Below are 26,324 nucleotides of genomic sequence, written 5' to 3' on the forward strand. Positions count from 1 at the left end.
GTTGCGCGAGGCGCATGTAAAATTTCTTCAAAAAGGCCAATGAATCCCAACAGTTGAACTGTGATTCATTTGCTTTTTTGTACAAATTTTACAAATTTTTCTGACCTTAAGGTCAGAACAAATATTATGATAAATATTATGTCATTACTTTTGTACAAATTCAGACAGTACTAAAATGATTTGAAACCATTAAGGTTGAAGTCAGAGTGATTGAGACGATTTTGTTCACTGTCTGCTTCTTATGTGGATCATTCAGGCATACGGCCCAATATTCAAGAAGCATGGGTTTGACAACACCCTGTTCATCAGCGGCATGACTGAGAAGGAACTAAAGAACATCGGTATCAAGGGACAAGGAACTCTTCAGAACCTGCTGCACATGATTGAGCTGCTGCCTGACTTTGAGATAGAGTACAACGTACCGGTAAGTAGAATATGCCTTTACACCGTTTGTCCGTGCATGTGAGTGAGTATGGTTTTATGCCGCTTTTAGCAATATTTCCGTAATATCACGGCGGGGAACACCAAAAATGATCTCCACACATTGAAGCCATGTGGGGAATCAAACCCAGGTTCTCGGTGCGAAGAACTAGGATACTCCACCGATCCTAGCCAAATACCAGTGTTTATCATTCTAAGTATAACAGGTAGTAGACCTCCCTGCGCCAGTCTAAATGTTGAATATCTTTTGTTTAATAGTTACACTGTGTCTTGCGATACCTTTCCGAAAGCCATAATCATAATGTTTTGTGATCCAGAGTCAAATTAGATCAGCCAATCGTATGACTGATGTCATCAGGCAAAATATAGAAAAAAGATGAGGTACAACCAGGCAGAACATAAGACTCGGAAGGAACCGGAACCTCTTTGTGGCCTCATGGTCATGAGGTTTAACATGATTGTCTTCAACATACCATACCTCACTTAAGAGGTCATCCAAAGTTTCTTCTCAAAGAGACGAAAACCAAAATCGTCTCTCTCTTGTTGTTCTCGTTCAAGGGCAGTGTGAAGGAATGGTTGGAAACCATTGGTCTCTTAGAATACGAGCGGAACTTCAAGAAGAACCAGATCAAGAGGCCCACGGACTTGAGTGTACTGAAGGGCTTTCAGAGGAAGGAGATTGAGAAGGAGCTGAAAATCACCAAGGCTGGTAAGATTTCATTTACACGCACTGTATAAACGTAATAGCATGCTTGCCCCAACTTAAGACACAGGCCGAGTATTTACTGGACACTCACTCACTGATGACGTCTCTTTGAGTTAGAGCATCAACATGTCGTAGACTGCCATAACTGAATGGTCTGTTGTCCACTGCAGGTCACATAAAGCGGCTCCTGTATGCCATAAGGAAGTTGAGGGAGCCAACTGAAGGTGAGTCTGACTCGACACTATATCAATATGTTAAAGCAAGTTACCCCAGTGACCGACAAACTCATATTTTGGAACTACCTTGAATACACAAACATGGGTCTCAGAGAAATCTACAAGAGGACTTGTGTTGTTTCATGACATGCCTTGTCAAGTTCTGTCAAATTAGAGTGGAATACTTTTTTTGTTCACTCTACACATTATCAGAGTAGGGCTTGTTTGTTTCTGTCTAGCAAGAATCAGTTATGTAAAGGCACCGGCGAGCAAACTAGTCCAGAGAAGCTGTCCTGAAAATGAATGTCCATTTTGATGACCCACATTACAGAGGTGCCTGAATACGTTGAAAATCGATAATTAGAAATATTGTCTATAGCAAACATATGTTCATGATAAAGATGAAGATGGTGTCACCGATGATATCGTTCGTACACTATAGATCGAACCAAGTTGTGATTTACCCACTGAGTAGACGAAATCAGGGTTTTCTTTATTCATGGGCGGCTTCTAACGTATATTACTTCTCCGATGTTTGTTGATAGTATAGATTTTCACTTGACGATTATCGATCGCTAATGTATACTGAGCCAGCAAAAGAAAAACATAAAAACAATATTCAATATTTAAGTGTTATATGAATCATAATATGAATTACTTTTAATATTGAAAATTGGGTCGGTCCTTAACTTCTGTTGTTGACTATATTTGTAATTAAATAGACTAGGCAGACAAAATTGACACATGTACGCAAGGAGCATGACGTCAGTGTGATGACGATGCTCGTGGCTACTGTATGCCTGACACGGAGTTCCCAGATGTTACACACACACCATGCACACAGTTCTGTCTCTGTTCAGCTACGGCACTTCCTAACTGTTGCAGCTGAGAAAGCAGCTATAGTAATGAAAGCTCGCGTGGACAGATCTCCCAAGCACCTGCTGAAGAGGTCTAATGTTGGGGAGTATGACTTCTGGGTGCGGCTGATTGAGGATTCACTGAAACCTGGCAATAAGGCGTTTGGTATCGAAGGAGAACTGAAAGGTACAGGCATCATAACATATCACGCACCTAGTTCAGATTCCAGATTACAATAGGCCCCCAGCAAACCTTCGAATACCACATGAGGCAAATAGTTTGATATGTTGTTATGGTTATTGACCGCAAACAATAGGCGATTAACGTGAAGTTGAGATTTATTATCCATTCCATTTTGTCATGCCGCGACTCTCTGCTGTATAGATCCACTCTCAGATATAGCCCAGTTATAAGAGGGCTGTCTGTTTTGAATCGAATACGGTACAGGTAAAAAGTCGTGCCTCCTCTTTCGAAAATGTTGGCTACTGTAAGCGGTCCGTTTCATATGTACGATACACAGATCATTGATTTGCTGTTCTAGTGCTGAATAAATCTAATCTGAACGTCCACAAATTTATTTCATTGGTTACAGCTCACGAACCAACAACGAACCACCAACTCCTCGTCAGCTCTAACAAAACATTTACTTTCTTTCTCCTATTAACTGAATTTTGTTGTTTGTATCACGCCTTGAATTGCTTGCTTATCATTTAACAGATGCTTTTTAAACAATGTCCTTGGCAATCAAGAACTTGTAACCACCTCTCATTTAAACCTAATATTGTGCTACAAAATACGCTTCTCTTCAGACCATCCATTAATCTAATCGGAAAACAGCGGGATAAGCTCATGTAGTCCAAACTAATCTATTCTTAGATTTCCTGTACTTCCCCAACCAGAAACTGGACAATTGCAAGGAAAACCGTTTGATTTCACAACTTGTAAAGAAGGAACAATGTGCAGGAAGAAGTTCTAAATGTCGGATTAAGTTCTTGTGAGCAACGCCAGAAGGGACCATGAAGCCCTGTGTCGCTGCTCTGGACTATATTTATAAACTAATATTGTGTACGCTTCTTCACACCATCCATTCACAACCCATGCAGTCCCACCTGTATACCCTCCTCGCTGTGTATGTGTTTTCCTTGCTTTCAGACGTGGTGGAGGTGGGACGCGGCGAGCATAAAACGCACATGATAAAACAATTGCTTGGTTCAATTGCTTCATTTTTCTCCATAGCGAGACTGAGCGATCTGAGGAACTCATGGCTCATGATTCTGGCTGTCAGCAACTCGCTGTGGTTGATACTCATCACAACCTTAGCTTCTAAAGGAAATCTCACTATACTTGGCGCCAACCCACTTGGTAAGTTCGACCTACCTTTCACTATCTTTGAATGAAACCCACTCGGTAAGTTCCAACTAATTCTCACCATCCTTGAATCTAACCCACTTGGTAAGTTTGACCTAACTTTCACTGTCCTTGAATCTAACCCACTAAGTCAGTGCGACTTAACACTCAATATCCTTGGGGCCAATCATCATAATAAGAGCGACTTAAGTTTCACTTGCCTTGGAGCTGGCCACACGGTAAACCTTCATGGTAAGTGCGACTTAACTTCCATAACTGAGCTAGCCCACTTGATCAGTGCGAATCATTTATCATTATTCTTGAAGCAAACACTGTTGCTACGTGCAACCTAACTCTCACTTCCCTTTGAACGAATGGAATTGGTAAGTGCGGCTTAACACTCACTGTCCTTGGGGCCACTTTACCCTCTCTATCCGTGGGGTAATCCTCTCTTGGTAAGAGGGCTTAACTCTATCTATCCTTGGAGTAAACCATCTTGGTAAGCAAACCCTCTTGGTTATTGCGACTTAACTCTCCCTGTCCTTGGAGCAAATCTACTTGGTAAGTGCGACTTGACTCTAACTATCCTCGGAGCAAACTCACATCTTAAGTGTGACTTAACTCTCTCTATCCGTAGACGTAATCCACTTGGTAAGTATGGCTTAACTCTCTCTATCCTTGGAGCAAACCCTCTTGGTAAGCAAGCCCTCTTGGTTATTGCGTCTTAACTCTCTCTGTCCTTGGAGCAAACTCACTTGGTAAGTGTGGTTTAGCACTCTCTACCTTTGGAGCAAACCCTCTTGGTAAGCAAACCCTCTTGGTTATTGCGACGTAACTCTTACTGTTCCTAGAGAAAAGCCACTTGGTAAGCGTGACTTAAGTCTCACTATCCTCGGAGCAAACTCCTTTGGTCCATTAACTCAATAACTACTGACTGACCACGAGAGAGATGTTGAGTGAGGTCTTTTATAATGTGAGCAGACTATGATTAAATTCAAGTAAACGATTTAATTCTGTCAATGACAAATCACTACCAACAACATACCTGTTGACTGAGACACGCAAAGCACCGCGTCCCGGAGCCTGAAAAGTAGTATGCTCTGTGTCCTACTGTGTGTGTGTGTGTGTGTGTGTGTGTGTGTGTGTGTGTGAGTGCGTGTGAATGCACATATAGTTCCGCTGATATCGCGCCAACAGATTCCTTTAGAATATAGTTAAAAGTGTTAAAACCGTGTCAGTCTTTTGCAAGTTCATACAAAAAAAACAAACAAAAAACAAAACAAAACAAAAACAAAACAAAAACAAAACAAAAACAAACAAACAAACAAAAAACTGTGTACAGTCCAACCTTTATTGTGCTCGGTTCAACCCAACCATATATACACCTGGAAATTAATCAAGCAACACCCCAATTTTTTCTATTGGAGCAACTTTGAAGTGTTCTGACAATCAAAATATGCCGGGTTGATATAGTTTGACACTTTTTTATTCAACAGACGATCTCTGACAAACAACTTAAAGGGAAAAAGTATCAAGACTTTGCTTTATTGCAACGAAATCCAAATTCTTAAAACTGTCTTAAATTCATGAAAAAATGGACACAATTTACTATTCATCCACAGACGTTGTTGTCAGGTGTATTAACACAAATGTCACATGGAAAGAAAGAACAGTCATCTGAGAGTCTGCACACCGACTTTCATCAATATCTAGTGTGTCCTCCCTGCGCACGCACCACCGATTCCAGACGCCTCCTCATTCCTTGGATGAGTCTCCGGATCTGATTCTGGGGGATCCTGTTCCACTCCTCATGCAGGGCAGCCGTCAATTCGTTGAGATTATGGACTGGTGGGTCTCTCTGCCTCACACGACGGCCAATAAAGTCCCACAAATGTTCAATGGGGTTGAGGTCAGGGCTCATGGCAGGCCATGGAATTCTGTCAATTGCATTTTGCCGCAAAAAATCATTTACAGCATGCGCCCTGTGAGGTCTAGCATTGTCGTCCATAAATATGGGTCTCGTTGCCAGAGGATGGTTCTCAAAATGAGGTACCACAGCCCTGTCAAGAACCTCCTGTTGGTAACGAACACCGTTAAGGTTGCCACGGATGGTAATGATATCCAACTTGCAGTTCATGGAAATGCACCCCCATACCATAACGGAACCTCCCCCAAAGGCCACAGTCTCCTGGATGTTCCGTGGAGCCATTGCTGTGTTCCTCTGCCTCCAGACCCGAGTACGACCGTCCACCATGTGCAGCAAGAACCGGCTCTCATCTGAGAAATGGACCTTCCTCCAAGAGGCAATGTTCCAGTGCAAACGGTCATTACACCAGGCCAGTCGGGCTGCCTTATGGGCTGGAGACAGTCTGGGTCGCTTGATTGGCCTCCTTGCCCGGTATCCTGCAGCTTTCAGACGATTCCGAACAGTCCTGTTCGAGATGGGTCTCCCTGGAAGCCACTCCTGTCTCAACCGAGAGCTCGAGTCGAAGGACCTGCGCCGTACAAGTCTCAGTAAAGCTCTGTCCTCCCGGACTGTGGTCTTCCTGGGTCTTCCTGGTCTAGGCAGGTCTTTAACTTCATTAGTGACCCGGTATTTTTTCAAAAGTTTTGAAATTATGGAATGATGTCGTCCGATTTGAGTCCCGATTTGTCTTAGAGACATACCAGCATTCCTCATGCCGATTATTTGCCAACGAGTGGCCTCTGATAATTTCCTACGTGCCATGACATTGAAATGAATGAAAAACCGAATGCAATCGACAACCTGCGCTTGTAAACACCCCAGGGAAAAAGTGCATTTTTCGAAAGTTGAGGTTAAAGCAATGCACGTGCGCTGTGCAAGCTTCACGTGCGTCATATCAACCCATGAAAAGCTCATGCTGTATGTCAATACATCAAAATTGAATAATCAATCATCAAAATTACTTCGTTAAACTTTGTTAAGTTTTTATGTGTCTTTGAATTTGGTGTTGCTTAATTAATTTCCATATGTATATTTACAACTCTGATCTCTCTTTTCTATCTTCAAACCGACCAGGATTTCACAAGTCAATCTTACTGCACAATCTGCAAATCAACCAAGTATTCACTACTCAAATCACACTCTGTATTGCGTAAAACAACCAGGTATTCACACGTCAGTCTCACTGTACTATTTGCAAGCCAACCAGATATTCACAAATGCAAACCAAGCAGGTATTCACAACGCTAAATCCTATTCTATGTTTTGCAAACAAACCAGTTATTCACAACGCAAATCGCACTCTATTTTGTGCATTCTAACCAAGTATCCACTTCCTGAATTTCACTGTACTATTCACAGCTCAATCTCACTGTTCTATTTGCAAACCAGCCTGGTATTCACAAATCAAATCAAATCTGTCGTTTGCAAACCAGCCAACTATTTACACTATGCACATTACTCTGCCACTGCAAAGACTGTAACGGGTATATTGTAGGCCTGTGTATTGCAAATAAATTGTATTGCAATATATTGCGATTCCGGCACCTGTGTACGATACGTATTGCCATATATTGGGACCGTACGTGTAAGACAGTAAGAAGCATTAATTGTGCATGTCGATCCTATTTTCTAGATTAGTCCCTACAAATATAAATTATGGTTCTGATGACAGCAATCTCCAAATTAAGATGCATATTCAAAGGTTCTATTTTCTTTTTCCTAAATTTAATCTGCAGAATCACAGTAAGCCGTTTGCAAAAGAACAGAAGAAGAAGAACAACAACAACAGAACCTTATATATTCTTTACCCAGTATACCTATTCTCAGAAATAATATCGCAGTATCGAAACATATTGTTTGAAAAAGCATACACCGGTGTACCAGTAATACTGTGCAGCCGTAGTCTATTGAACTGTTAACTGTCACCGATGCTGTAATCTCATCTGCAATGATCTGATTTCCAGGACTGAGTTTCCTGTTCATATTCGGCACCCTGCTGGTGATCCAGTTCTTGGCCATGATCATCCATCGGATATCTACCCTCGCCCACTTCCTCGCCAGGGCTCCATTCAAATATGGCGCATCAGTGAAGACCTCCTGGTCGTTTGGGAGCGGTCGCTACAAGCACGACCCCGACACCCATGACGACTGGGAAGCCATACAGACCCTGCAACGTGACGAACACAGAATCAGAGAGGCCAAGAGGAGACAGAAGATGAAGAAGGCCCGCGTCATGGCGAGCATCTCGGAGAGCACTTCCTTGCTTCACAGTGGTGGGCAGAACCAGGTGGGCTTATCTGGCAAGTACATGTATGGAGATGGTTCTCAGGATACGCGTACCAGGGATTTATCGCATGAATGATGCATGTGTGCGTACAACACTTGGCGGTGTTTCCCACTTCGGACATTTCAAGAGATTATTTTGTTTGTTTGTAGCCACCGCACCCAGCAATATTCCAGCTGTATGGCGGTAGTTCGTAAATAATTGAGTATGCCCCGGACAATCCAGTGACCAACAACATGAGCATCAATTTAGTTGGGATGTAATGACATGTCTCAACCAAGTCAACAATCGTGGTTCCGATCCACTTAGTCGTCTCTTACGACCGACATGGGTTGCTGAAATCCAGTTTGAAGCCGGAGCATCACGGGTCTCATTTCAATAGATACAATTAAAGGGATATATAATTCTTGCCATGAATTATTTTCAACTGATCGTTACAGACAAATACTGCAGAGATTGATTGACTGTTTTGTCGCATTTGTTTGAATGGTTCTTCTGTTTCAACTGTTGAACAACCTTTTGTCCGATGTAATATTATGTAACCCCTATAAACACAAAATGTCCTTTGCAAAGATTGTTCTTTCATATAGAATGGTTTTGATGGATTTCGGGGTCTTTATTATGGAGATCACAAAGTGCATATGCTTACCTATTCGCCAGGAGGCGATGACGAAGTTGAAACGTTCGCTTATCAGGTGAATGAATGCACATTATATGCACATGAAGGAACAACAAACGAACTGACAGAACAATTAACGAAAGCTGATTTGGGATTACTAGTTATAAATGGACGTCAGGGGAAGACGAACACATAATAACATATTCCTATGGGAAAGTCGCTCATTCACCTGTCGGAGTAATCTTATTCTCCTGAAAAAAAATCTCCTCATAATACAGACGTTTATATTCAGAAAATCTCTACATAATGCCACCCAAAAACACTATTTCTAAACTGCTCTAGAAACAATCACGTAGACGATATTCCATATTCAGTGAACATCAGAGACAGACCAGGTGTATCATCCAGCTTTTCCATACACCTGGAGGAAGTTGTTGTGACTGTTCGTGTATTTTTCTGCTGGAAAATTGTGATTGCATTGCTCGAGCTTTTCGCAACTTAGGGTAGCCATAGCGACGGCCCTTTTGTCGTTGAAGGACTGAAAATGTTTGTCTAATTATGTCAACTCTCAAAGGGACGAAATTAGGCAGAGGGCTATTCGGGAACGAAAGGATGTGTCATCTGCGTAGGTATTGAAATAGTTGTTGAATAGTAGGCGACTCAGTTCATAAGGATTGCAAAGGGATTTTGCTAAGATATCGTGAGTTAGCTTCCTAAGCAACGAAAACGGTATTCGATAGTCAAGGTGTTCAATGGTCCTTGAGGATTTACGATATTGTCATGTCACCGCTTTAAGGATTTGAAAAAGTATGACTGATAGAGCAAGAGCCAAGGGGTGGCAGTGGCAGATGGCAGCTACCCAAGGATCAAAAATAACTGTTTGACATCGCAACAGTTATTGTGTTGGAACTAGTGGTATTCCGATTAACTGAAATAATCGAAGACTGGTCGCAGAGAACAAACGACCAAGCAGTCGGTCACATTTTCTCATAACCGAAGACAATATTTTGGAACAATTGTCTTAATCTTTAAAACACTTGCCGATGGAACATATCTTCGATGTTGTCAGGGCCTGAAAACGTGTTTGTTTCTTGCAGAACACATTTCAATAAATGAAAAGTCATGACTGAATATTTCCAGGACGCTTATGTTCATGACATACCAGTCGTCACTTGCAGGCTGTCAAGTTGCAGGCTGTATCGTGTTATTCATATCTGCAATAACAACCCGGATAGGAAAATATGAAAATGACGCTTGACATTTTTTTTCGTTGATTGTTCTATGGTAATGCATTCTCTTCCCACGGAGGTTACTCCTGTGATATCTTCCAGGCGATCACCAATTTCGAGATTTCAACCAATGCCCAGCACTAGTCGGAACTTTTTCATATACTACAATTGAGGCATGCAAGTTTCTGAATAGTGGAAGTCTGCATGATGAGTATAAGTCACTCAGCTACCTTATTGTTCCAACATTCGTTTGTTTGGACAACAGTATAGAGGTTAAATCGATCGATCGCTACGCGAAATGTGGACCATTTAGGAGACGTTGTCTTGAGTGGCCCGTCATATTTCTCGAATATTACTGAACGCGGCATAAGTAGTTCTCCCACTCACTCACGCCCAGTGAAGACAGTGAACGATGGGTCGTTTCCCAGAGCGAGTTTTGATCGCAACTATCATAAGAAGCGACCGCCGGAGCACTAAAATCGCTTTGTGGAAAAAGAGACCGTCCCATGACCATTTACGAACGTACGGTGATAATCATCCCGACCTTACAGACCTTGTTAGGGAAGTAGCTTCCCTTTTCGATTCAAGGTTTTTCAAATGTTTGATGTTCAAGGTCTCAGTGACACATTACTATTTTCAGGAAGCATCAAAGCACAGGAAGTGCCATCCGGGATGTATTTATTTATTTATTTTGCAGCTGGTTTGTGATAAAAACGTTTCTTCTCTAAATGTCTACATTTATATGGTGCTCTACTATGATGTCAGTGAAAACTGGATTGTGATTGGTTACTTAAAGTCATTTAGAGGTACATGATCACGTTTCATATTACCTCACAATTAAATGTCGTTTTCTAATTGGATAAGCGTTCTTCTGTTATTTTCAGTGTACCCCACTTACAAAGTGAGGCATATTTCAGTGTACCTCGCTGCCAATGGGAACTCATTTGGTGCTTCCTGGTAGCACTTCCCTCATCTCCAATAACATTGAATCACGCATGATGCACGGAAATTACCCATGTTTTTCTTGTGTCGTCTGCAAAATCTAGTGATGGCATGGTAATGTTCGCCTTGCATTCTAATAAATAAATTTTGACAAAAGGTTCCAACGTAGTCCCTGTGAATATTAAAACTTACACTGCGGCCACTTTAATAGGGCAATACCTGCGGGAAAACAACAAGGTGGAAGATTCGCATAGTGTCATTCACACACGTTGGCTGAAGTGTACGATCCGATCCCCTCGCCCTTCAGGCTTAGGGAACATAAACAAACATTGAGGGTACAACACCTCACTCCATGACCCCCTCATGACCAGTGAACCTACCCCTGATTTCCTAACACAATATGTATTTTTTTATAAAAAAAATCTTAAGAACTCAGTTATGGTAGTTTGTAGATACTGAGTTCAGTTTTAAATCAAATTTAGATTGGTTATAATTTTATTATGTACCTCTGATTTTCAAATGTAGTATGTTTATCTCTTAATTATTTCGTAGATGTTATTCCCTTGAACGTGTCATTTAACGTTTTCATCATTTCAATGTAATAAAGACTTATATAGTTCAATGTCAACTCTCTGCTGACAAAATATCGTTATTACAATCGTTTATCTAGCCTCATGTAAGAATGTCGAGTTTTGATTGGTCCACGTGACTCTGATAAAATACCATGTACATCCATCACGATCCGCCAGCGGGAGTATAAAAGTCATATCATCCCGCTACGCCTCGGTGACGACGCGAAGTGAGAAAAGCGTGCACCGACAAGCCTTTAGCAACGTGTGGTGCATTGAGTCCAAACGATCAGCTGGTGTCAACATGGCAGCAAGTCGATTCGATGCGTGTTGTTTTGTTTTGATTTAATGAAAACACTCAGCTACATAAATGCGTTATCACATCGAGTCGAGGGAAATATGGGGTTTTATCAGTCCCTCGTAAGGTTGTATTCAACGGGACTGATAAAACCTCGTATTTCCCTCGACATGATGTGACAACTTATAAAATCCGTCCCGGAAGTAACCACTGGAACACCTATAGTATTCTTTTGCCTGCCGAAGTTTGTCAAAGTCACGGTCGGACTTTTTATTTCGGTTCAACTGAAATACTTGTACAACGATCTCTAACACTGCGAAAATACTATTCAAGGGACGCTACTCTTAGTTTCAAGAATATCCAGGAGGCGATGAATTCTTTCCGCGCCCGATCGACGAGTAGATGACGGGGCACAAGCAGAAAATTCAGTTTCAGAATATGGATTGGCTCTGACACAAAGGTAAGAACAGTTTATTATAATTATTTGAAAGAGAAGTAATGACATAATATAACAAATGAAATGTGTACAAAACGCAGCGGACATTCGTTCAACCAATATATACAACCATAATAACATGTGATGATGTGCAGAAAGTGAACATGTACTTTAAATATTCTAGTATATTTAATGCATTCACGGGCTTCACATGTTGTACCCATGCGGGTAATCGATCCCAGCTCTTCTGCGCAACGAGCGGACGCTTTAACCACTGGGCTATCCCACTGAACAAACATATGAAACTGATAGATGAAGTAGCGTAATTTAATAATCAATATATTTTTATTCCTAAAAAAAAAACACTGGGTTTTGTAAAGAAGCAGTGTCATTTAGCTTGTAATTTTGGTCCATTCAAGAGTATTTCCTTTAGTGGCCGAGACAGAAACCCGCTGATATCAAAGCTTGACAATAGGTGTGTTGACAATAAAATAAACTTTAATTACTAACGTCAAGACTATAACGTCCGAAATATTTCCGACGGTGAATATATCATTTTTTATATCCAAAGATTGTCAGTTTCATATTGCTAACATAGACTGTCAGGACAAGCTAAAGAGTGATTGATTTTACACTCACTCACGATGTGTCGACGAGGCAGGAAACACCAGGAATTGGATTCACACATTGTACTAAAGTCACTGTATCACACAAAACTGTGTTCTACAAGATATATCGCTTGTGTTCCATCAGATGATATCTCCTAGGAGATATCGATTTGACAGTATATTTTGCACAATGCTATGACGTCATGAACTTGATGACATCACAATGCTATGACATCAATGCAATCTAATGCCAGTGCTGTGTTCAGAGATGTACATTTTTCATTAAAACTAATTGAGAGTGATTTTGGATGATAAATAGAATCTCACCCTTGTGTTTACTGATATCAATGATACCAACACTCGTGATGATATATTTGATATCAGTAGACACGTGGGTGAGATTCTCTATGTATCTAAGGTGATGTTGGAAACGTACGGTACCAGCATCCCAACATGGCTGCAGCTAGATCGCTTGGCGATTACTTCACCCAAATTAGCACCCGTCTTCCACGTATAAATCAAAATTATTTAACACACTGATAAACCTTGATGGTTAAAAAAAAATGTCCGGATGCTGGTGAAGCACGTGACCAGCATCACCTAAGGTACAGCGGAAGTGAGAAATCGAAACCGGGGGGTACGAGTAAAAAGCGAACATCTTCCACCAGCCACTCGCCATATGGCCTGTGGGCTTTAAGTGCATCAAGGCTTTTTAAGAGAAATTCACCGGAGCACTGACAATACTGACTCTCACATTTCTTAAACAAGCATTGTTTGGTTTTATTCTCTTGTCTTGTAAAATGTTGAAAAATATATTCATGCCCAAATGACACCTTCGTCTTGCCTTGTCTCAGAGATAGACAGATAAGATGTTTAGACAAGATCTTCAGAATCGTAGTTTATGCGACTTCAGACTTCAGTCTCTCTCCGTACACGCTGTAATAACACCAATGCATATATCTACTGATATTTGTAAGGAGCTGAACCTATGCCAACAACATGGAGCGTTCAGTTTTCGATCACCGGAAATATGGTGGGATGGTTTGTTATAAGCATCGTTGCTTGCCATTGTTTGCACGTTTTATCGATTGCTAGCAGTTGCTTGAAGCGAAGGGTTAAACTTCCATCACTATTGTGTTGGGTGCACTAGAAAGCTAATGACATCACTCTACATATTCCATGCATTTTCCACTTTGTACTGGTTGAGTGAGTGGGTGAGTTACTAATTAACGTCGTCAATATTTCAGCCACGTCGTGACGAGAACATTTAAGAATTAAAAGGACTATATGTATATTGTAAAACCTGTCAACGAAGGACAGTAGAACAACTAGAATATCACAATTAGAATTAAAAGTAGCGTGAACAGTTAAAATTAATACAATAAAAAGTCACATCTAGCCACAAATTAAAAAATACATATATACTACGATTAAGAACAGTGGAAAGTTTAAATGTACTTGGAATGTTTGGGGATATATGTACCCTCTCATGAGGACAATATAATTTTACAATACTTCAACCCCCTTTGAGGGTACACTAACAATTCAAGTTACAAATTTAAACTACCAATTATTAAAATACATCTATTTACAGAACATATTACTCATAATTCAACCAAGAAAGCAATTGCCTTTTAAAAAAAATAACTGTGTTAAAAGGTCTTTAATTGTTTTACTGTAAAATACTTATCCCTTGTGATGGAGAATTCAACACAGCCAAGCAGGATATGCTTGACCGTGACTCTCTCATCACAAAGGGATACAAAACGGAGGATCCTCACCATTCAATAGGTATGCATGAGTATATCTAGTATGGCCAATAATGGTTAAAATAACCACATTAAATCTGGACTGACAGCCCAAGTAGGTGTAACCAACATACGGTTTTATTTCATGTAATTTATTTATACCTACTGGGTATCCCACTTCTTCTGTATCAGATCACGGATATAAGATCTAGCGGTAGCTTGATAATCAGTGTATGGAATAAGAAGTGGTGTCACAGATTTGTTGAGCGCTGCCTTGGCAGCAAGATCGGCCAATGTTTTACCAGATATCCGTACGTGGCTGGGTAACCAACAAAAGACGATGTCGTATTGGCCAGTAGTAAGATCATTATACAATTCAATAATTTCAATTAAACGTGGATGTTTGCAAGAAATATTTTTAATAGCCCGAAAGCAAGAAAGAGAATCTGAAAAGATTATATACTGTTTATGTTTAGGGTGTTTTTGAATATATTTAAGAGCCGTTAATATGACGTTAGCCGGTAATCTGGAAGATATAGTTCTGGATCCAATGACAGTGGCACAAGACACTGCGCCACCGTCCTTGGATCCATCTGTAAATAAGGATTTATAATTGCTATATTTACGTTTCAAATTGATTATATTCTTGTTTATATTGTAATGCATTCGTTTTTTATTTTTTAAATGTTGTTAATGTTAGGTCAAGTTGGGGCCTAATCAACTGCCAAGGGGGAGAAGAAAGAAGTCGGGAAGGAGCTATATTTTCCAGCTCAATCCTAGAAGCAGCAAGAAATGGTTTAATTCTGAGCCCAAAAGGCGGAACAAGGGAAGAATTTTTGTCATACAAATCCTCATAAAGAGGATTATGGACACAATTAAATGTAGGATTTGACTCATTAGAAGCTAATTTTGTAATGTATTGTAAAGATAGCTTTATACAGCATTGGCTGAGAGAAGGCTCATCAGCTTCGACATAAAGACTGTCGATAGGAGAGGTTCTAAAAGAACCAAGACAAAGTCTTAGGTCTTGGCGATGGACAAAATCAAGTAGTTTTAGGTTGCTTTGGCAGGCTCCACTATATAGGATGGAACCATAATCAAGTTTAGATCGCATGAGTGATCTATTTAAGTAAAGGAGGGTAGCCTGATCCCCTCCCCTTGCATTAGAAACAGCCTTTAATAAATCAAGTGCCTTTAAGCATTTGGCTTTTAGGGATTTAATATGGGGCAAAAAGGTCAAATGTAAATCGAAAATAAGTCCCAAGAACTTAGCCGCCTTGATAACTTTCACAGGGGTGCCACTTAGAACTGGTCTTTATAGGGTTTATATTTACGGCAAAAGTGTATGTAACCGGTTTTTGATCTAGAAAATTTAAAGCCATTTTCAAGACACCATTTATCTATTTTGTTTAAACACAGCAGCAGTTGCCGTACAATAGTATGCATATTTCTCCAATGACAAGAAGCGTTAAAATAATCCACGAATACTGTTCCATCGATTGAATCGGTTAAAAGCTTTGATAAACTGTTAATCTCGATACTAAATAAAGTCACAGACAAGATACTGCCTTGTGGGACACCCTTATCCTGAGTGTAATGATCAGACAGGGTAGAATCCACGCGGACTTGAAAGTGTCATTTAAACATTTGGCTATGAATTCAGGCAAAGGACCTCGCAAGCCGAAGTCATGTTACAAGTCTCTTAAAATGCCATATTTCCAGGTTGTGCCATATGCCTTTTCTAGATAAACAAGATCGACACTGCATGTTGTTTATTATTTAGTGCATTTTTAACAAATGATTCCAAAAGCACCAGGTGATCGACAGTGCTTCTGTTTTTACGAAAGCCAGACTGTATATCTGTTATGAGATTATTTGTTTCCAAGTACCAAACAAGTCGATTATTTATCATGCGTTCGATGGTCTTGCAAACATAACTAGTTAATGAAATCGGACGATAATTGGATGGATCCGTATGATCACGTCCAGGTTTAGATATTGGTACTACTATAGAGTCACGCCATGAAGACATTTACTAGAAGTCCAAATATCATTCAAAATATATAAGAGCGTCTCTAAACAGGATTCTGGTAAGTACTTCAGGAGTTGATAATGTATATTCCGCCTTGATGATGGAGGGACATCAGATGGATTTACTGATTTTAGTATAGTAGTAAAATGGTCACTTCCACAGAGGTCATCGTGGATTGACCATTCAAATTCAGTTAGTAGTTCTGAATTTGTGATTTATCGGGGATCTACCCCACACTCTTTTGGAGGGCGACAAGCTATGTGCCCTAGAATGGACGTTTTGAGATATGTCCATGTCTTCAAGAGACCCATATTTATTGAACAGCTGAATTCTATGTTGTGACCCTTTAGGGGCTCTACCACTGTTTCGCTGTTTCGAAGCATTAGGCTTTGGCTTAGGTTTACTTTTAACAGTTTGTTGACTGTCAGCTGTCACTGAGACTTTGAGTGTGACTGAGATGATGATTTATGATAAGAAGAAGACTTTGATGTATTAGGAAGAGATTCCTCAGTCTGAGATGATATAGCGGGATAGGAAAGCTGTAGAGCGTCGCAATTTACCAAAGTCAATGTCGTTTGGCAGCCTGTGGATGAAATTGTTGTTTTAGGGCTAGACTCAGATGATGTTTTGCTACTGTATCATAACTTTCTGGAAGATCTGATCTCTTTACCAGCTTGTTTACCTCAGAAAGAAGAAATATTCTGAGTAAATTTTATTGTGTTGATCTCCATTTGCTCTTTCCAAATAGGGCACTGTTGACAAAATGCGGAATGATCGCCTGAGCAGTTTGTACATTGTTTTATAAAATCACTAGTACAATCTTCTGTTGTGTGTGATTTCTCACCACAGTGAGCACACACAACAGACAAGGTGCATATAGTTACACCGTGTCTATATTTCTGGCATTTAAAACACCTGAGCGGGTAGGTGTCAACTTGAATGTTACAGTAGCCTGCCTTCACTGATTTGGGCGCATTTGGACATGAAAAAGTAAACAGATACGGATTCGGTTTTGATTGTTTCGTTGTTTTTCCGAGTTGAAAAGCGCTTGACATAAAGCACATCTTGATCCTTCATTTCCGATACTATATCAAGGCTCGACATATCATAAAACAATCGATCCCGATCTCTAACGGTACCTTTACTTGTGTTCAAGGTTTTGTGAGCAAAGACCGTGACCGGAATGCCCACGGAAGATTTAATGTTCATCAGGTTGGTTGATTGTTGTTTTTTTCCGCATTCAACTAGCAGCGCACCCGAACATAAGCGTCTAATGTTTTTAACATCCCCAGCAATACCTTGAATACCCTTGGATACAGCAAAGGGGTTCAAGTTAAGCGGTGTCTTGTCAGGAGTCTCAGTCACAAGGAAACGCGGCCAATACTCAATCGATGCAGACGGTCTGTGGTCGGTATCAACAGGGTCAATTTCAAGTGGACGTGTTGTTTTATTTGTTGGAGTTTCATAAGCCATGGTTAGTGTAATACGAGCTCCCCACCAACCACGGAGTATCACAAGGACAATGCTAAAGCAAACAAGCCACCGCCTTCTGGGCATAAGACTCTAGGCAAAAGTTTTTTGGTGGAATTTCACTAGCAATGGTTAGTAAAATATGGTTCATCATCCGAGCTCCCCACCCACCACGGAGTATCACACGGACCATGCTAAAAGCAAGTGGGTCTCCAACTTGCAGCACCAAGGATACCCGGATAATAAACTCCATCAGAAGAATTATAATTGGCTCATGAGCTGCCGTCTTCTGGACATAAGAATCTAGGAAAAGCTCAGAAGTTCAAAAATGCGTTTCAAAATCAGAAAATGTCCATGAACAAATAGGCCAAGACCGAAATTAAAAGTCTAAATAAAATTTGTGCAGTGACATATATAAACTGACAGACAAAAGAAACGCTGGTTTCACAAACCTGGTTGCAAAACTGATTCAAACTCAAAAACATTGTTTACAGCAATATAGGAACATTCTTGCAAACCCAACCTTCGTGGGTGATAACATGTAATGAACGTGCAGCATGATTTTTGGGTGAAATCTGCGCTTTTGCATATAATTTCAAAAGTGCTTTTACGAAAATTCCGTGCAAAGATCGGGCATAAATAATGACTAAAACTCTTCTCTGACATTCGACCGTTTAGATTTGATGAACAAGAATGCCACGTTTAACATCTGTACAGCGCGAGAGAGCGATAGGAATGCTGGAGATGGGTGCAACCCAGTCCAGGGTTGCGACAATCATGGGCTGTCATAAAACCACGATAGAGAGACTAGTGCAACGTGTCAGACAGACTGGTCAGACATCAGACAGACCACGGAGTGGAAGACCGCGGGTAACAACGCAAAATGAAGACCGCTATTTACGTCTGCTTCACCTTCGTAACAGATTCCTCACTGTTACGTCATCAGCAAGAGATGCACTACAACACCCCATCAGCAGGAAGACCGTGGCCCGACGTCTCCGCCATTATGGACTGAGGGCTTATCGACCATTCAGAGGAATGACCTTGACCCTGCAACATCGACGGAACCGATTGAGGTGGGCTCGAACTGTGCAACTCTGGCAAAGACGACAGTGGGACAGAGTGTTTTTTTCGGATGAAAGCAGATTCAAACTCTTCAATGCTGACGGCCGAGTACGCGTGTACAGACGTAGAGGGGAACGGACGTCACGTTGTTGTGTTCAAGAGGTGCAACCCGATGGTGGCGACAGTGTGATGATATGGGGCGGTATTTGTGGTGACAGGATGACTGATTTGGTTGTCATTAATGGTAATCTAAATGCTCAAGGATATATCAACCAGGTATTGAGACCAGTCGTGCTTCCCTTCATACAGAATAATCCAAGAACTCTGTTTCAACAGGATAACGCCACTCCACACAGTGCACGTGTTACAAGGGACTTTCTGAACGCTAATAACATCCAGGTTCTTCCTTGGCCAGCCAGATCCCCCCACTTGAATCCGATAGAACATCTGTGGGATCACCTCGGGAGACGTCTTTAGCAACGTCAACAACGTCCTCATGACCGACAGACGTTAACGCAAGCCCTGCAAGAGGAGTGGCGTCAAATCACCCCAGCAACTGTCAGGAGACTGGTTACATCTGTTAGACGTCGTGTCAGGGCGTGCGTTCGTGCTGGAGGTGGACACACTCCATACTGATGACATTTTCTTAATTTTGTGTGATTTCGGTGTGATCGACTTATGGACAATCCAACTGCTTGAACAAAATTCATTATAATTTCTTAAATATCCACCATATTTTTGTTAGAGCGTGTACACCTGTTGTCAGTTACCATCTCTTTGATATACAGTCATAATTGCTTACATATATTGTCTTACGTTTTCATTTCATAAGAAAAAATGTTGCCAGCGTTTCTTTTGTCCATCAGTTTACATTTCATGCACAGGGCTTGGCATGACCAGCCGACTGGTTGAACCGGGTCCATTCAACTTCCCGTCTAGGTGAAGTCAGGGCCAAAGTGGTGTATTGAGCAACAGGAACACGGTTACAAGCTTCTATTGCTCTCAACCACCTGGATCCCTTTCTCTGTCGACACAGGGCCGAAATCCACGGCAAACGGGTTGGTGGACCAAAAATTGCCCCGGGCGTGAACGGCTCTCAGCTTTACCCAGCACCAACCACGATTAGGTAGCGGTTCACAGGTGCCTAAACTTGATTGGTTGAAAAAAATCCTCCTATGTATTACAACTGTCACCAGTGAGACCATACTGATTGTTTCTATTTTTCATGCAGGTGATGTAGACAGGATTGCGGTAGAATAGTTTATTTACTTGCTGTACAACACTCACAGGAGTGATGGCTCCACCCACTGTGTCCAGAAGAAACACATTTCATGATAATAAACAAACTATGTTCAAGAATTAAAGAAAAACACAGTTTGCTATTTTGATTCATGGGCATCAGTGTATAACAGTCCCTATACAGAAAACGTTCATAGTGCTATGACATTCGTAGGCCTGTGATGAATTATAGAATTACGACAGGTCGTAAAGTAACGAAGATTTTGCGGATTGAGAGCCTGTACCGTTCATCAGTATTCAGTCAGTAAAGGGAGCTAAAGAGCTTATGTTTTGTTTTGTTTTGTTTTGTTTTGTTTTTTGGGTTTTTTTTGTTTGTACTCAAAACAAAATTTGATTTCCATTAAATTCTGTTTGTGTCTTTATTCCAGGGACAGCGCACTAAGGAGTTGCAGACGCTCCCATGATTTGAGTTCCTGGTCTACTACAAGTTTTGACAAGGGTTTATTTAACAGCTGTCAGTTTCACCAGAGCATTACGCATAATGTTACGAGAGTGCATGTTCTGTAAATTTTTGTACCACTGATTATTTGTTAAAAGTTTTGAGTGATATTTATTATGGTTCACATTTCATATCATAAATGTTCAATGCTTTTCGTACTTTGGCAGCAGGCTTTGGGGTAGCATATTAGAGTTACCTCCCTTTGTGTATGTATGTTGATTAGTTGCGGGTAGTTCCGGGAGACTACCAGAATGTTCTAAGTTAAATTGGTAGGTTTCCAGAGCTGCAGCAACTTTCAGCAGTTTTATTGCACTCTTTTAGTAAAGTACAGAACATATTACTTTCTGCTGGGTTGAGAGGGTTAGGCGGCTGATTTTGTGTGTTAGCAATTAAGTGCCCGACGCTGAGGGTGTGATTACGAATTCCGTATGGGACACAGCCCAACAAACAATACTAGAATCTGTATTGTACTAAGAAAGCGTAATACCAAGTGCAACATCTGTTACGTTTGACCACTTTCTATGTGGCACTGTGTAATCATAGCTTTCAGTAAGTTTCCGTCTTTATTGATATTTTCTTTGTTGAATACACAAACATGTATCGTGTCACCACTGACTTTCCTGGTAATAACGTATTTATCGTTTAATCATTATTACCAAAACTAAGCATTCCACATAGTGATGATAGTGATAGTTGTCATGAACAGGAAGCCGCATGTTTCTATACTGCTGTGGGATGTAGTCATTATCATCTGGTTGTCTGAGCGGCTGTCTGTCAGTCAGTCAGTATTTGCTTTCCATCACACAACTTGAAAACTGTGTTACTCATGTCTCTATCTTGAATAAAGACAGAGCCCTCATTACTCTGGACTGTAACTCTGAGTTGTTTTGTCCTTTTGAATTTTTGGGAGCCGGGGATTTCCCGTCTCATGGTGACCATTTTAATTTCACAGTATCATAGTTTTAACAAAATGTAACTGTGCAGTCAAGGAGGTTTATTTCTTTCATTGTAAGTTCCACTAACTTCCGCATAACTCCACACATATGTAAGTCGTGATGGCAGTTAACAGGAGTGTTATAATGTGGAAGTCAGATGGTGAAACAAGTCTTCACTGTTCGAAGGCGGACTCGGGGAATTGGTGCGGACAATTTCGTCGGGCAGACTCTTGAACGCAGTGGATGCATCTTTAGGAACAGGTCGTGTCCAGCACTGCCACATGTCGGCTACGTCCATTTTGGGATACCGGGATCTTGTAATCACGAGTGATGCGATGACTGGAAGTTAAATACAGATAATGACGGGTAGCCATTCAAATAAAACAATTTGTCGCTTTTCTATAGTCAAACATGACGCTGTATTTTGCGTGTCACAATGAGTTTAATGACGTCATTATAGTGATTTGTGATAAACGAAATCTTGCTAGGCTTTGCTTTGCAACCTTGAAGAAACAGAAACAAGCCTCTCAAGGTTTCGTTATCACCACACATTATTATTATGACGTCATTCAACACATTGTGACGTGGAAAATATACCGTCATATTTGACTATGGAAAAGCGACAAATTCCAAGTTTTCTTTGTGATTCTAAAAGCTATGCATACACAGTGTCTAAGTCGATACCTATCTCCTTTGCTGTTTACGAAAGAAGTACTTTCCTGGGCATTATGAAGAGCGTGCGGCCTTTAAAGAGGAGTGATCCCTCACTAACCACTCAGATTCGATTAATTTCTAAATTCTTAGTACAATTAGCAACTGGCAATATGAAACAAACTATCCTCTCAGATGTCATCCCGGTGGTCAGGCTTCACATCTAGTAAGGCCGTGAATAAGGTTCTAAACACTACTCCAGTTATATCACGTTGTATCAGCTTCATGGACACGAATAAATTACACAAAAATAAGTGAACAAACACTCCCTAGATTCATTCTTCCTTCTTTATGTCTCTTTTATCAATATCAGCTTGAAAACACTTACTTAAATATCACTAGATTCGCTTAGTGTCGTGGCATCACCTGGCTCCACTGAAATATGATACGAGTACACTGGAGCATCCAACGTATTACGAAACTGTGACCAGTTTTAGACAGCGGCTTTATTTCCATCATGTTGTCATCAAGTGGCACATGGAAGACCCCGAGTTACTGTTTCCCCATATCAACGGTTACGTCAATGAGCGTTTGAAAATAACAAGGAATCCAGTGAATGAGTCGTGCGCCTTGCGTTAAATGAATCCTGAGAATCTGTTGGCGTGAATGCATTTTGTTGTGTTCGTTACGTTAGCATACCTTTCAAATTCATCAGAAAACAGTTATCGCATTTATGTTATGTAAATCTTTGAATACGGACTATCCAGAAAGCAATGGCACATTCCATCATGGGTTCCACCATCTTTCTGTCCTCTGTAGTGGGTATATGTGGTTATCAGTACTTTAAACTTGTATTATAAGCGGTATTTTATGCCAGTCAAGAACTTCAAAGAAGGCATGCAAAATAATCTGATAAGCATGAGCCGACGCTTGGCAACATGGTTTCGCAATGCTTAATCATTCTATGACCGTGACACGGAGTTATGATATAACCGTACTAAATGACAATGAATTTTTATATATTTCTCTGTGTGTTTGTTGCTTACCGCCACACTAAGCATTACTCCAGCTAGCCACTGCAAATAATCGAGTCTGGACCAGACAATGTAGTGAGCAACAGCATGGGCATCGATCTATGCAATTGTGTTACGATGACATGTGTCAAGCAAGTCAGCGAGCCTGAAACCCGATCCCGTTAGTCGCCACTCACGACAAACATGGCTGTTTTATTGAAAGTGGTGAGAACGTTTGTAGCTATGTGTACATCAGGAGACGAGTACTCATTGTCACTGCAACAGTCATCTTGTAAGTTCCAGCACTATACTGCCTTGTTCGCTCTGTGGATTCTTGCAAGGACGAAATTCTTGAGAGACATTTAGTAGTTGGTTTATATAAGAAGACGAGCATATAGATGACAACGTCTTTTTACGTCTAACACGACGTTGGCACAAACGAAAAATACTAGGTGATCATAAAAGCCGCCTCTGTATATAATCATCTCTATCTTACTCTGTTGTGCTCCATTTCATCCCCGTGGTGCACTTTGAATGCCTTCAGCATGTCCTCTATAACACGGTTTTCAGTCCCCGCGATTCTCATTCATCGTGGGACACCTACATGACACCTCAGATATAGTGTTATCTGCTTTTTTTTTGTTTTTAGCCTCTGATACAGACACATGTCACAGCATTGTAATGCCCGATAATGTTCCTCTACCTCACTAACGCAAAGTAAAGCTGTAAACAATGCGAATGTTCTGGTCACATGGACTTTAATAGTTTCAGAAAATTAAGCAAAATGTGCCATTTCATGCCGATGAATGTCCCCACAATTTTCCAAACTTCCTGATGCCTTTTAGAGATTACTTACCTTGAACCCTTTCATTAAAATTCAGAAAGTAAGAGGCAACAACACGTGGATTGTTGTTCGTGTTAGACACTTCCAGCCAAAACATTCTTCTGGCGAATTTGGAAAGAGCTTAATATTTAGGAGCGAATACATAATATTATTATCATAAGACACCGTAGAACAAGTACAAATGTCATCACACTAGAGACTGCCTCCTTGATGCAGTGGTGGGGTCAGTTCCTGGTGTTAGCAAGCACAAACGTATGACATCAGACGTAATGAAACGTTTCAATTTAGAATATATGAGGAATGTAATGATATAGTTACAAGACACGTTTAAATGAACATAAATAGGTGACAGGGGGAGACAGACGATTGTCCATTCCGTATGTATTGCCCTTAAGATCTTTTGATTTAGTTTTTCATCTTACAATAACATCCAGCCTTCGGAAGAATGAGACGCAAAACGTCTTGCCATGATTTTTCCTGAACGTCCATAAATTGAGATAACTCGAAGTGGCTTAGTTTAAGATCAATATGATCGAATTTGAGGTTTTGCTAAACGGCAAGTGAAATACAGAAATATTTTTTGAAATATATAATTTTTATTGAAATCCATTAAAATCGCAATTTGACATTAATACTTTCTTTACACAAGTGTCAAGATATATAGATGTCACTGGCAGATATATTTTAAATAAACATCTGTGGATAACTTAATCATAAAAACGACCAGTCAACAAAAACGTCAGTGACGCAACAACGACATCAAAGCAGGGGGTCAATATCGTGTGTGTCCTCCGTGCATTGCAAGACAGTCTCCGAGGGCATAGGAACAGACAGAATTCTCAGAAACAGCTGTGGGACGGTCTGCCAGTGATGTTGCCAATTCTGAGCTTGTCCTTGGTCATGTCACCACCCCTTCCAAAACGACCATGTTCAAAAACAGTTTTTCTGGATGTCAATAAATCCGTTGACGTCCAGGGTACGTTAAACCTGCGTTAAGGCATCTTCGAGCCGTTTTGACGCAGACATGACGTTGTCTTGTCCCGTTTGTCCTCTTTACAGTATCAGCAGCTGATTTGAACCGATTTCGGAAGTGTAAGACTCTGGTCTTGGCGAGCTGTCGCAAAGGTTGTGAGCCAGGTCAAATGCTTCACTTCCGTTGGCCCGAAAACGTTGTCTGAGTTGATCAACAGTGGATGGATGCACATTACCGTGCTTGACAAACATCACATCTGAAGCAATGTCGTTAACCATGGGGAGAACCTGATTATTTTCATCTTGTGTCAAATGTGACATTTTCTTGAAGAGATTCAGTTTCACAATTCCTTGTGCTTTTATAGGGCCCGGGTGCAGATAATGCAAGCGCATATCATGGTTCATGAATGTGGTTGTGTTTACCAGAGATGTCAAAGGTTCAGTTTTAAGTATCGACGATCATAAAAGAGGAATGCTGTTGGACTCAAACTCGAAATGGGCAATAATATCAACCTTTTATCCCTACATCTTCTGTATCGCAGGTTAGAATAGGCCTTCAGCAACCCATGCTTGCCATAAAAGGCGACTCAGCTTGTCGTAAGAGGCGACTAACGGGATCGGGTGGTCAGGCTCGCTGACTTGGTTGACACATGTCATCGGTTCCCAATTGGGCAGATCGATGCTCATGTTGTTGATCACTGGATTGTCTGGTCCAGACTCGATTATTTACAGACCGCCGCCATATAGCTGTAATATTGCTGAGTGTGGTGTAAAACTCAACTCACTCACTGTATCGCAGGTACAAAGTCTTCAATAGAAGTTTGGTAAGTTCAGTTCCAGGACAACAAATACCCTCTGTTTGAGTATTCAATACAAAAAACATGATCGCATGATAGGTTTTTAACCATCCATGTCTAAACTTTTACACTGATAAAATCTTAAGTGAGAAATGTTTGAACAACAACATATAGATGCAAACTGATTTGATGGAATGGTTGAAAACTCCAGGATAAGTCTATTTAAAGTCAGTTATAGCGAACAAGAATTGCATCCAAGATCTAATGATGTTAGAGAAGTGCACATGCTCATTTTCCTGCATATATAATCCTGCTTGATGACTCTTATATCTCCTGAAAAATACCGGTGTTTCATATGTCTCATATGAGCGTAAATGTTGTCAAAACACCATATGTGAATTTCAGTGGTCCAAATCACACATTTGGACTCATGTGGGGATCGAACCCGAGCTTTAGGCATGACGAGCCATCGCTGTAACCACTCTGCCACATTACTGCACCGTTATTGAGTGGATGGGTGGGAAAGTGAGTGAATCAACTG

General features: G+C 40.8%; 1 protein-coding gene across 3 annotated transcripts in view; it reads left to right on the forward strand.

Annotated features, from left to right (window-relative positions):
- Window positions 1-21,446, forward strand: part of LOC137259822 (chitin synthase chs-2-like) — a 50,125-nt gene extending 28,679 nt beyond the window's left edge. For 2 of the 3 annotated variants that reach the window (XM_067797441.1, XM_067797440.1), the window contains exons 17-22: window positions 257-424; window positions 1,000-1,150; window positions 1,318-1,371; window positions 2,248-2,406; window positions 3,457-3,582; window positions 7,498-8,389. In XM_067797441.1, coding sequence (XP_067653542.1) covers window positions 257-424; window positions 1,000-1,150; window positions 1,318-1,371; window positions 2,248-2,406; window positions 3,457-3,582; window positions 7,498-7,895 — 1,056 coding nt within the window. In that variant the 3' untranslated portion in view covers window positions 7,896-8,389. Of the gene's footprint in view, window positions 1-256; window positions 425-999; window positions 1,151-1,317; window positions 1,372-2,247; window positions 2,407-3,456; window positions 3,583-7,497; window positions 8,390-17,454; window positions 17,511-20,500 lie in introns of those variants that run through there. The other variant, XM_067797442.1, reaches the window with a different exon arrangement.
- Window positions 21,447-26,324: the final 4,878 nt, after the last annotated feature.

This window comes from Haliotis asinina, chromosome 13 (genome assembly GCF_037392515.1).
Source record: "Haliotis asinina isolate JCU_RB_2024 chromosome 13, JCU_Hal_asi_v2, whole genome shotgun sequence".
Lineage (NCBI taxonomy): Eukaryota > Metazoa > Mollusca > Gastropoda > Lepetellida > Haliotidae > Haliotis > Haliotis asinina.